Source organism: Quercus suber, unplaced genomic scaffold (genome assembly GCF_002906115.3).
Source record: "Quercus suber isolate HL8 unplaced genomic scaffold, Cork oak 2.0 scaffold_92, whole genome shotgun sequence".
NCBI classification, from domain to species: domain Eukaryota; kingdom Viridiplantae; phylum Streptophyta; class Magnoliopsida; order Fagales; family Fagaceae; genus Quercus; species Quercus suber.
This window is the reverse complement of record NW_027069557.1, coordinates 571,268-584,804: the sequence shown is the minus strand read 5'-3', so window position 1 is coordinate 584,804 and position 13,537 is coordinate 571,268. Positions and strand designations below refer to the sequence as shown.

General features: G+C 34.7%; 1 protein-coding gene across 1 annotated transcript; it reads right to left on the bottom strand.

Annotated features, from left to right (window-relative positions):
- Nucleotides 1–446: 446 nt before the first annotated feature.
- LOC136067937 (uncharacterized) lies at nucleotides 447–13,292 on the bottom strand. The gene is made up of 4 exons (XM_065774418.1): nucleotides 13,211–13,292; nucleotides 12,989–13,040; nucleotides 2,984–4,349; nucleotides 447–554 (listed from the first exon to the last, which is right to left on the bottom strand). The coding sequence occupies exons 1-4, from the start codon at nucleotides 13,290–13,292 to the stop codon at nucleotides 447–449; spliced, it is 1,608 nt and encodes a 535-aa protein (XP_065630490.1).
- Nucleotides 13,293–13,537: the final 245 nt, after the last annotated feature.

The window sequence follows — 13,537 nt, the reverse complement described above, 5'->3', positions numbered from 1 at the left end:
GTTGTCGAAGAGGACAATGTCGTCAAGTTGGTAATTGGATACAAATTTTGGATCATGACATATGCTAGAGTCCTCATTTCTGGTTTAAATCGAATGGTGTTCATTGACTTCTTGTTTAGAGTACCACCAAGAAGCCTCACCATTGGCTCAAGAGTGTCTAATCGATCATCATACTAAACGGTAATCTACTAAGAAGGTGGACGAACTTCGAGGAATTCTTCAATTGATTCCCTTGTAATCAAAAATTCCTTGTGTCTCACCCAGCAGTTAATATGATCTCCATCCACACTAGCATTGGAATAGAACTCTTTGATGATTTCTGAGTACACATTTCCACTCAGATTCAGTAGCATCATCCATGTCCTCTCCTTGAACACATCAGGAATGCAAATGTCCTCAAGAGTCTCCATTCTAACAACCCTTTCCATAATGATTGTGGCTCATTTCTAGCATTCGTTATAAGCCATGTCTGCCTCAATGGACTTGAAGTTGTCAGAGTCCGTACGAGGACACTTGGAGGATTTCTTGGTAGTTGAATGTTTGGTGGGAGACATCTGCACAAGGAGACACAAAACAGAAAAGAAACAGGTGCAAAAACACAAAAACGGAACACAAACTTGATTAGTGACAAGTTAGTTCAAACATAAGCACAACACTTAAAACAGAACACAACAATGTTAAATCAACATGCTATGAGTGCTAAAAACATGTAATAAGCATTAAAAAGCATTAAAATAGCGACTGTGCATGTGTGTGCAGCTAGTGTGCATGTGGTGTGCATAAGGTGTGCCTAGGAGATGCATGACAAGGCATGGATAGGAACAAGTTAGGCAAAGTGTGTAAAACACACACCCAATGATCAAAACATGTTAAACAAGTTCAATCAAGGGTAACCCCAAAAATTGGAACTCATTGGAGTCCAAACCAACTCAAAAATGCCACTTGAGCATTTTATCAAACACATGGAATGCAACACTACACTACACATATGGGCAATATGCCTAAATACAAGATCAAAATGCCACAAGGGGCCAACACATATACAAACAAGTCAAATGGGACATAGCCCAATCAAAATTTTGATTTTTTTTTTTTTTTGCCCAAAATCAATAAACCCAACCCTTTTTCGAAAACCCCCAATTCAAGACAAACCTAGAAATTTTTCTGCATAATCTAATAAAAAAGTGAAAAGATTGTTAAGAAACATACCTTTGAAGTGATTTTGCAGAGATTTGAACTTGAAATTGATTGGTTTTTAGTGAAAGTCAATTTGGGTTAGAGAGAGGGTTAAGTGAGGCAAAGGGAGGGAACTCAAGGGTGTTTTAAAAATTTGTCACATCATCCCTATAAATTTGAAAACACGCATTTTTTGTGGGTTAGATACTCACGAAACTACTCGCAAAAAACACATCTGAAGCACAAAGCTTTTTGTGGGTAGCCTTTAGTCACGAGACAGTCACGAAAGTCTCTGTCTGAGATTTTGTGTTTTCTAGTTTTTGTCGTAACCTCTTTTCGCAGGAAGAGCTTAGTCGCGAGCTTCTCTCGAAAATGCCTCTAAACAAGTTTTTTGAAGAACAACAAAAAAATATATTTTGAAACAAAAACTTAAACCACAAAAGTATAAAAACACTTTCAAAAATATATAAAATACTCAAAAACCTTTTTGGATTTGATCGACAAGCAATTGAGCATACACATCACATTTGATCATGTACAATCACACAAATGAAATAAGCATTTGTTGAACATAAGTCTTGTGTATTGTGTGTGAGTATCAAATGTGGAGTAGTCCTTAGTCCAGAATGAAGCTTCAATGATCAATTCAATCAAGTCATACACAATCGGTACTAAGTCAAGTGATTTATCTCAATTATAGAAATGAACATATGTGACCTCCCACAAGAAAATGATTACAAATCTTATAAGCTTTTCATTTGGCTTCTATACAAATCATACCATTTGATCATTTTTGAACAATACATCTTATTTTGAGATCGGTGCTTGAAATTTTCGATATTGTAATATTGAGAATAATCCTTTGGCTTTTTAAGCACCATACATTTCAATAAAAAGTTGCTTTCCCTTTTTTCTAGTCAAATACTAGTATGTGTAACGGCTTTTGTAGCTCATTATCTCTTTTCATTTTGAGATTTACATTTGTTGAGCTCTTTAAGCAAAAATGTAAAAAAAAAAAAAAATTAAAGGTGGGAAGAGATATAGGTACAAGTCTATGCAAGTATCAAGACTATCAAGACTTTTGACCAATCATTCATGACAAGTTGAAGATCTATTTACAACAATCACACATAGTTTTCAAGATTTTTCCCACAAAGATATATGTGCATACAAAACAAGTTAAGCTCGTAAATGCACTACGCATTAGTACAAAGGTACTAGGCCAAACTCACATGTGATATACACAACTGAAATGATCAAACTTTTTGAAGATTTTTCAATTTTTATGGGTTTTTGAATTTTTCAACACACTAAAAAACAGAACAAGTAAAGTAAGATCAACAGATAAAAACAACAAGTATAAAAAAAAAAAAAAAAAAAAAAAACTTGTAAAAGAAACATGCTATAAACTAGAAGCAATGACATATGAGAATTATGTATGTCATGATGCATGAACCTATGACCCTAAATATCGGAAGTACTAAATCATGGGTATAGTGAGTGATTATGCATAAGTACCCTTCCTCACCCACTCTTTACGAGTGTTTTGGGTGAAAGCCTTAGATGGTGAGGTACGTCCAACATAACTTTCAAACCTCGGAGTGAAGCTAGCAAGGCATAGTGATATGTTCTTTAACATTTCCATAACGTCTCCAATGAGATGTCCCTCACTATCTCCCTTAGCTTATGCTCCCTTTGGTATTCTCTTTGAAATTTCTTGGCCATGCATTGAATCAGCCTTCTTGAGTGCATGAAGCTTGAAAAAATTCGGCCTTATGTGCCCTTGTACGCCACAATGATGACACACATGCTTCACTTGAGGCCCCCTTTGATTTTTACGTAATGACTTCCTCTTTTCCCTTGGGTTTGCACCAATGGTTCTTTTTACAGCAGTAGGGGTCTCAATCTCAGGGTTTACTTCTTTGAGTTTCTCGTCATTCTTGGTTGATACGAACCTTGCTTCCTTTTTGGTTTCACTGCTAGAACTTCCTTCTTCGGTATAGCACAAACTGGTCTTATCATGTGAAGATTTTTGAGAGGACAACACGTTGTCAAGTTTCTTGGTGGAGATACGCTCAACCTTGACATTAGCTTGAATAATTTCAAGTTCAAGAAATTTGATCTTAGAGTAAGCTTCAACCAACTCTCCCTTAAGTCCTTCTACTTTACACTTCGCTTCCTTGAGTTGCACAAGTATACACCTATGCTTTTCTTCAACCTTTTTCATCTTTTTCATAGTAAGGTTCACAACTTTGGCATATTTGCCATAATTTTCCAGTAGAGAATCATATGCTTCTTGAAGGTTGTTCTCCCCTTCATTTTGACATACGTCTTCATCTTCCAATTCTTCAACTTCCTCATCCTTGGTAAGATTACCAAGTTCATCAACCAATTTGCTCAAATCATCCTTTAAATCAACGGAGGCAATTGCCATGAAGGCCCTATAATTTCCTTCATTGTCACATTCTCCCTCTGTATCTGAATTTGAGCTTTCAGAATCGCTAAGGTTAGTGGCAAACACTTTACCCTTCCCTCTCAAATAGTTAGGAAATTCCTTCTTGAGATGTCCATGACCATTGCATTTTTTGCACACGATTCCTTGAGGGGATTGAGAATCCTTCCCATCTCTCTTCTTGAACTCCTTCCTGTCAGAAAAATTTCCTTTGCTAAATGACTTCCCACTATTTTTCATCTTCAAAAATTTGCAGAAGTTCTTTGCAAGGAATGCTACCTCCTTCTCCACACCATCTTCTTCGAAGGAGTCATCCATTCTCACGGTGATGGTTTTGAGAGCAAGTGATTTGCTCAACTTGTGGGAAGGTAGTCCAAGCTCATATGTTTGGAGAGATCCAATGAGTTCTTGGATCTTGCTCTTATCCAAATCTTTACTCTCTTCTATAGCTGTGACCTTCGCACGGAAGTTGTCCAATAAGGACCTCAAAATCTTTCTCACCACCTTGGCATCCTCAATCTTCTCTCTGAGATTGAGCTTAGCAATTATAATTTCGTTGAGCTTGCCATAGAATGAATCAAATGATTCATTGTCACCCATCTCGAGCTCTTTAAATCTGGTGGTAAGCATCTGGAGTTTTGTGTCCTTAACTTTCTTGGTACCCTCATAAGTAGTCTCAAGAATAGTCCAAGCTTCCTTAGCAGTCTTCACATGTGATATCCTATGAAATTCATTAGTAGACACACCACAAAATATAGCGTTAATAGCTTTACTATTTGCATTTTCCANTTGTAAATTGATGGTGAACACATAATGCTGTATTAGTTTATTGTGCAATTTGCCAATGGGTCTCAGTTGCTTTTACGCATTTGATTAATGCTTTTGGGGAGGAAACTATGAGCAAATGTTGAAGAAGCTATGAGCAAGTGTTAATTTTTATTTTAGCGATTCTTGGTTTTATGGTAGTTTTTTGATATGATGGGTGAACACATAATGCTGAATACATTCTTTCTGCAATTTGCTAATTGGGCTTTGGTTAATTTTGCGTATTTGATTAATGTTCTTGAAAAAACTATGAGGTATGTGGCCAATTCATAATGTTTGTATACTATGGTTAGTTTGTATACCTGATTGCGTAATAGTATATTCTGATTTACCATAAAAATTTGTTCGTAACTTATATGATAAAGGGTCTTTAAACAGCTTATTGTCATCTATGGTTTGGTGGTGGAGTTGAAAGGTTTTGATGGGGGTAGTGTGGTGATGGTGTGTTTGGTTGTACCAAAGATGATTCGACTATGGAGGAGGCTTGATCTTTTTGGTTCCGCTGGTGGTTGGAGCACTAGTCATCTAGTGGTATAGATGTATTTGGTAGAATAGAAGTTGAACTAGCCATTAATTAATTGCAGAGAGAGAGAGAGAGAGAGATCAATGAAATGGGATGCGTTTATTTATCTATCTCTGAGTTTTTTTTTTGTTGTGTTGAATTTTTTATGTGGGAGTAAGTTTTATATAGACAATTGGGGATGAGAGAGAGTGAGTTTGGATCAAGAGTTTTTAGACTCAATAAGGAGTTTTTGTAAAACCTATTGTTTACACACCTTGCACGTTAACTTTTTACAGATGAATGAATAGGAAAAAAGCCATTTCACCATCATAAGACCTACCACACACACAATCATATATGTTAACAAATGAACACTTTCTTCAATTTCTTCTATTTGATAGGGTTTGGGCTGATTTAAGTTATTGTTTGAAATTGTGATGGTGGCTTGAGTTATTCAGGAAATGTGAAAAGCAATAAGTCTTGTTTTCAATGGGCAATCTTGTAGCACAAGAAATTTAGACAGAAAAATGGCCTAATCAACTTACTATAAGACTTATACTCCCTGAACTAAAACTTAGGACTAGGTCCTAGGAAGCTAGGAATTTGTATCAAACACAGTATACATCCCAAGACTAATAGCAAGATAGAATAAAATTTCTTGTAGAATTATCTCATCTCATACAAAGATTACAATAGGAAAAATTGTGAGGTTGATAGCATTTTGCTTTAAAAGTCTGAATGATTGTGCACATTGGATAAATATGAATGTTTGAGTCTAGTGAATCAGTCATGTTGTTGCTTATTTTCTATACTATATTAGTTATTCAATTTCTTCTTTTTAGTTTGTGTATATGTGTGTGTTTGTGAACTATAAAGTCAAATTGCTTTCTTGCTTTCTTTTTAGTTTGTGTATATATGTGTATGTTTGTGTGTGTGTGTGTGTGCGTGTGTGTGTTTGTGTATATTAGTTACATTACTCTCCTATGTCAACCAGTTACACTTCCTTACTCTACCTCTTATTCTCTTGCTCATCTTTATTTTTTGATTGTTATGCAAACTAGAAGCTTTTAGTTTGTACAGTAAAATCAACTATATGTAGGGTCTATAATAGAATTTTGATTGAATAACTTCAAATTCTGGATGATGCATCATTAGAATTTTCATGTTGAAGTTTGATTTTGCGCACCTATGCACATTTTATTTTTCCATTATTTGGAAATGAAACAAGTACCTCCTCTTAGCTGTGCTAAAGAAGGTTTTTTATTTATTTATTTATTTATTTATTTTGGAAGTGTTCAACAACAACAACAACAAAAAATATTATTGAAAGTTGCTGATGTACACTATCATTTTTGAGTTCCTTCTTTGAAAGATTGGGGTTCAATTTTTAAGGGGTTGAAGGTTTTGAATTTTGGTTGTTAGAGTATATGGAACATGGTTGAGAATTCTATTGGAAATATAAAACTGTTGGGATAAGAGAATTACTTTCTATTCACAAGTTGGAGATTCTTCTGGGCTTGTTTTTTGGCTTTTTTAGTGGATTTTTTTTGCTGTTTCTAGGTTTTTTTCTAGTATGATTTATAGAGGGTAATTTGAGGGTCTTTGTGAGGTTTTTTAGTAGAGTTTTGGATAATTTGCAGGGATGTTTTGCTAGTTTTTGGTGGTGTTTAGAGCTAGCTTTGCAGTGGGGTTTTAACTGAGCTCTTGGCTAGGTTTCATTGACTGTTTGTTGATAGGCCACAATCTGAATGACCCCTTGTGATTATACCAATTAATTAATTAGCCAAGTTATTAATTAATCAATTAATCATGCAATTGCGTGGAAGCACAAACAAATCACCAAAAACTAAATATGTAGCGGAAATTAAATAACACGGTGATTTGTTTACGAATGGGGGAAACCCTTACGGCAAAAACCCCACCAGGTGATTTTCAGGTCACCACTCCCAAAACTCCACTATTATCAAATCAAGCGGTTACAAGTAAAGGAATCCCAAGTACCTTACTAACTTACAGTTGAACCCTTACCCCAATACCCAATTGGACTTGATCTGTAGTGACAGTTCCCACATTTGATGCACGGCTCCCAAGTACGTGACTAACCAATGCGCGGATCCCAGTACGCGACTTCAAAACACCAACTAAGGAGGAGAGGTTGGTTGCAAAGTTCTTCAGTTCATCCTATATGATGAATAACAGGAAGATGCTTGGTTACAAAACCCTTTAGTGCAAATACACAACAACTTCTTCAGAGAAGATGAACTAGGTCAAGAACTTCGTCTTTTGATCACAATTTGCTTGAACAGAGATTGCTCAATGCTTTTGCAACTTGTGTACCAGTTGACGACTCTTAAAACAATCCTTTTATATGTTTAGGGTTAGAAGAAAAGAAGGCCCAAAAGCATATTCACGGATCCCAAGAAAATTAGATTAGAAAATCTGAAATTATAAATCTCGACAGATAGCAGGTGTCGAGGTAGCTATCGAGCAGGTGTCGAGCTTTAATGAAATTGCACTTCAGCTTGCTTTTTCTTGGACAGACTTGATGACTTCAACACTTGACCTTAAAACCTTGTTTCTTGAAGTATTAAAAACACCTAGAACTACCCAATTACAAGTAGAGTGCGTTTTGTCAAAGGATTAGCCAATTTACATAAATAAGTGACATATGTTTTTAACAGGTGAAAACACAATATGTCCTAACATTTGTGATTAATTTTCTGGCTTTTGGGATTTGCTATTATAAATTAGTAGATTTCAATAGTTAACTCACTGGTTGTTTAATTATGTTAACTCACTGCTTGTCTTTTTTTTTTGGTTAATAGAAAAATGCAAAAGCGGGTGCTTATAAAAACACAACTATTGACAATTGGGAAGACATTGAGATCTTGTGTGGGAGGGATAGAGCTACTAGCATTGGTGTAGAACATATGGATGATGCAGTTGAAGTTACAGCTAAGGAAGGAGAAAATGAGGTGAATTCTCCCATTGCACAACATTTATGTCAATAGTCGTTATCAACAAGTTCTGCAGCTGAGCCTTACCAAATAAAAAATGGAGTAGGAAAGATCCATTAGTTGAAGTTGTTGCAAATATTAGTTCCACTCTTAAGGAGTATGTTCCTCACTTTTAATTGTTAAGAACTTTAGAATAATTTTTTAATTGGATATTTTGAATGTTGTGAAAAAAACCCATGCATTTGGGTTCTCTCTATGTTGATATAGAACATTTTAGTTGTCAATAGTTTTTTCTGAGAAAGTAGTTGTCAATAGTTGGCAAGACGTTTCATCTTGACAATTGGATTATCAATGGGTTTTTCATTACCTCATGTATTTATTAATTGAATTATCAATGGCTTCTTCATTACCTTATGTATTTATTAAAATTGTTACTAAAATTAAAATGTAGAAGGATTAAGAAAATTAATAATTAAAAAATATATTTTATTGATCTTAAATCCAAATCCAAATTCAAATCCAAATTTAGGTATCCAAACAATGGAATTTTAAATGATGAATTTCAAACCCTTCATTGTTTAAAATGACCCAAACAAGGAATTTTTAAATCAATGGATTTCAAATCAAGGCATTTCAAATCAATGAATTTTAAATCCAAATCCAAATCCAATGTTGTCATCCAAACACAACCTTAAGCACTCACATCCATTAATCTATACTGGCACAGCTTCAGCATTTCAACGAAAGATCAATGCAGTAGTCTGCAATGAACGCCAATTAAGATTGAATCAGGATATTAAGAAACCAACTGGAAACTCTATACCAACCATAGTTCTATCTCCATCCCAAAAATAATAACAGGTTTATATTCTTGATTTAGGCTGTAAAATTCCCAAATCCCTAAGATATTTTCCAAAGCAATCCTCGGTAACTTTCCAAACTCGAAAGATATCCAGCACAAAGAATCACAGAAGGGGAAAGTGCCCTCATTAACTTCTCCATGTAAATTGCTTTGCTTGCTTTTCAATTTTAAATGACTGCTCTATTTTGGCAATCAAATATTATGTCCCAAATAATTCATTTGGAGACTACCTGCCAAATATTGTATGTATCACAAACAATCCACAAAATTTTGTCAAGCATAAAGAAATCTTAACTTAAAGCTCCACTTACCGCTTTAGGTCTCTTGTACAAGGCCTCCACTCCACAAACCTATGGAGACTCCTTTTGTCTGATTTCTCTCTACATGCACAAATTCATGTATCAGGAAAACAAAACAAAATAACCACAAAAGGAAAATTCAACCTCCAATCAAATGCTAACAAAACTGAGAAAAAGATTTTGAAATATGTCCTATCCTACTTATTGGTTTCCAAAATTTACAACTTGCTCTCAGCTAATAGGGAAATGCCAATACTCCAGTTTCTTTTCAGGAAAAAGATACCTATCATTCTATGCATAGTTTTCTCACGCAAAAAAAGTTAATTCTCTCTCTCTCTCTCTCTCTCTCTCTACTAAAAGAAATTAATTTCATCTTTAAATAAAAATTACTTGTATGACCTAATAAAAATAAAGGACCAAATATATCAAAGTAAATGGACTCAAATAAAAAAACAAAACACGTAATCTATGAAAATCTTTTAAATTTTACTAATTAATTTGATGGTCAAAACTTTAATGGCATGCTCAATAAATGAGACCCAAATGGTATATTTAGTATGGATTTTCTAAGGAAATACACTAAACTTTTAGCATGGGTTCCATAGAAAATTAAGTAATTTTTCTACAATTAAAATGCAAAATGGGTGATTTCATTAGTTAAGTGCTACCTCATTTGATTCAAGTTCAATTTTTGCCCATGACTAGTTAAATACAATTTTACAACATTTTTACAACAAATCACAGGTGGTTAGTTGTTATTGGTTCAAATTTGAAATTAACACTAAGATTACTTTTTTGCCCTAACAATAACAATCAGTAACAACCTGTCACTTAGAATTTGTTGTAAAAATGTTGTAAAATTGTTGTAGACATATCATTTCTCTAAATTAAAGGGAATTTCATGATCTTAAACATAATTCCAAAATTAATCCAATCACATGGTCAAATTTCAATTAAAGCTCAGTTAAATTTAAACAACCGCATTAAAATTGATAAAAATTAAAATAAAAAAAGAGGTTTAACTATTAAAACCAAGAACTTTTTTATTTAGGACTAAAACTTCTAACAAAATTTATAGCTGGAAAAAATACAGTATCACCAACTAGTATTGCCATTCGTGCTAAGAAATTCGTAAAGATACCACTCACCAAACTTCTAGCACTCCACTCGAACTTTGTCAATATTATGTTTACATTGATATGATTGTCATGTTGTTCCACTTCTATTGGATGTAGACACCTCATTTTGTACCCCTTACGACTCGGGCCCCCATTCCCTAATGACGACATTACTCTAAGGCCTAAGGTTGATTTAGAGCCTAATCTTGTAAAAATTGACTTGAGGAATTATTTATGGAGAAAATAAAATTATTTTTGGTAGAATAAACTTATTTTTGGAAAAGAAAGGCTGCTGGAAACCCTAAGTGTATGTATGCATACAGGCATATGTGCACACACAATTGAAGCATGCGTATGCATACTTAGGGTATGTGCACACATACCCCAAGTATGCACATGTAGCTAGGGTTCTAGAATTATATAAAAGGAAAGCTTTTTGCATTTAAGTTTGTGTGGAATGAATCCCACATTGTTTGGGAGCTACCCTACACCCTTACTTTACACTATATAAAGCCATAAAATACACTTTTTCAATGGGGAGGCGAATATATGCCAGATTCACCAGAAAATAGTGAATCAAAGAAGGCGATTTTACAAAACATCCTCAAATCAAGTTTTACTTGGTTAGGGCCTATTTTGGTCTTGGCCTTTGAGTTCTAAAGCTTACTAACTGGCTAGTTTTGTTGTTGATTAGATTGACTTAAGGGAATGGTCAAATCAAGCTCTAGGGATTTCTTGTGTTGAGGTATAGGTTCCAACTTTGGTTCTTCACTTTTTCTTTGTTTTGTTCTTTGTTTATATGTTTTATATGCTTTAATATGTTTTAATATGTTCATGTTAGTTTAGGTTTACTTTGTGTTTGTATTATAAGCATGATAGGTTGTCAGTTTTCTTATTTTCTTCTGTTTTCTTTACTGAGTTGCTGGGTTTAGGGTTCTAGGCGTGTATGTGTATGCATGCTTTATGCATGCCTACCCATACAATTGGGATGCGCATGAATACTCATGTTCAAAAACCCTAAATCACTTTTTTCTTTGTTTTCTTTTGTTTTCCTTCTCATGTTTGGCCGCTTTTTTAAGTATACCTTTCTTATTTTAAGCCTTTGTTTATTTGCTTTAACATGTTTTGTTCTTTTTAGTGATCAAATCTTGATTAGGGTTTTGTTAGTTGGATACCATAAACATGCATATGAATATGAACGTGCATTGATTTATAAGTGTTGTGATGTAGTAAGGTAAGTGAGGTAGGTCATGCATAAATCACATGAACATGCATTTGGATGTTTGAGTTTTGAGTTGCTTAATATGCTTGGTTAAATATCATGAGTTTGATGCTTGGATATTTAGATGTGTCTACTCTAATCTGCCTTATGATGTCATTGTTTTGTAGGTTCGTGTTGACTACCATGATAGATGAATGTTAGGCTTGGGGATGATATGTCATGGTTTTTGTTTTAGATGCATGTTAGAATGTGTGTGAGTTAGAATAACATGTTAAACGACCCTTTAATGAGATTAAGATTTGGAACACAATGAGTGGAGGCCAACCCATGGGTCGGATGGAGTTGGGTTCCTAACACCTTTCCATCTCCATACCTGAACTCGACACATGCTCTGGTAAAGATCAGTCTTTCCACAAGGGTGCTATATTTATGGTTCCTAAACCTAATTTAGGTGGCAACTCCATTTATACCCTCCACTATGGTCCACCCTGTGCCAAGGCATACTTCCCATAAGAAGCCTAAAAGCTCATCGCAGGCACTTACGCCCATGTGGGCACAATGGAAAGTAGGAGTCACCACCTAGTTATATGGTCTAGGAACTATGAATATAGCATCCTTTCGAGGAAAGACCTTTGATCTTACTACAAGAGCTTGGGTTTGGAGTTTAGGTATGCTCTTGGAAATGTGTTAGGCACCCAAGATCGCCCAACTCTAAGGTTGGCCTCCCATCATTGTGTCTTATACCTTAACCTCATTAAAAGCACTCTCAAAACTTGCATCTATACTCACACACACACTAACATACATCTATGCATAAAATCAAGGTATCTTTCATCCCAAAACACACATACTTATCAATCTAAAACAAAAGAGAGCCAAGGCACAAAAGAAAACCCTAGCATTCATCTAACATGTGGAAACCTATCATGCATCTATAACGAGGCAGCAAGCAAACATATTACAAAACCCTAATCGTACATCTAAGCATGTTATATCATATAAGTAAGGCGAAACACTAATACAACGCATGAACATTGCTAATGCATGGCTTATCCTTTACTTACCTCTCAGCAACATAACACCTATGGCATTAATGCATGAACATGTGAATGAATGGCATTAATATTAAGAAACCCTAATCTAAACCCTAATATATACATGTGATAACAAATAAACATGTTAAAAGGTAAACAAACGGTTATGGGGTTTGAAACATATGAAAATGAGGCTACACAGAATACACATGTGAATGCAGAAACAAAACAAACAAAAATTAGGGTTTCTGGGTAACGGCATCACGCACGCTAGAACAAGTCTATGTATGTATGAGTTCAGCCTGCGTGCATAGGCGATCATGCGTATGCATATCCTTACCTAGAAAACCTAATCTACACAAAAACAGAGCAGAAGCCAAACAAAACATAAAACATAAAATCTAGCAACCTAACATGCACAAAAACATAAAGAAAACCAAAAACTAACTTAAACAAACATGTGTAAACATAATTAAACAACAAAAACAAATTAAAACAAAGATTAAAGGTAGAAAAGAAAATGAAAAGTTTAAAAGGATACCTTATCGCAAAAGCTTTTAGGCTTGATTTTTTACCATTCCCCTTAGACAAATCTATCAAAATTCAATAAAATAGTAATTAGCAGTCTTAAACTCAAAGGATTAAGGTCAGAAAAGGTCCTAACAAATAAAAATGACTTGAGGGTGTTTTAATCTGTTTTTCTTGTTTTTCTAGAAAAGTTCCTAGTGAATCTTAGGTTTTCCTATGTGTTTTGAAAATGTACCATGTAAGGCTCTATATAGTGGAAAAAATGGGATTTGGAAGCGCTCCCAGATGATGTGAGATTTGTTCCGAACCTCAGCCATTATTCCAAAAAACTTGCCTTTCTTATGTTTTTGAAAACCTAGTTGCGTACATAGGAATGTGCTTGCATACGCATGCTTTGTCTTGCATATGTGGGCCACTACCCACAGATGCAAGCTGAGGGCTACTTTGGTCATTTTATTTCCAAAAATAGATTTTTGCCCATTTAAAAGGTTATATTTTTCATTTTAATACTCCTTAAGTCAATTTAATATCTTATTGGGCCCCAAACTAGCCTTAGGCCTTA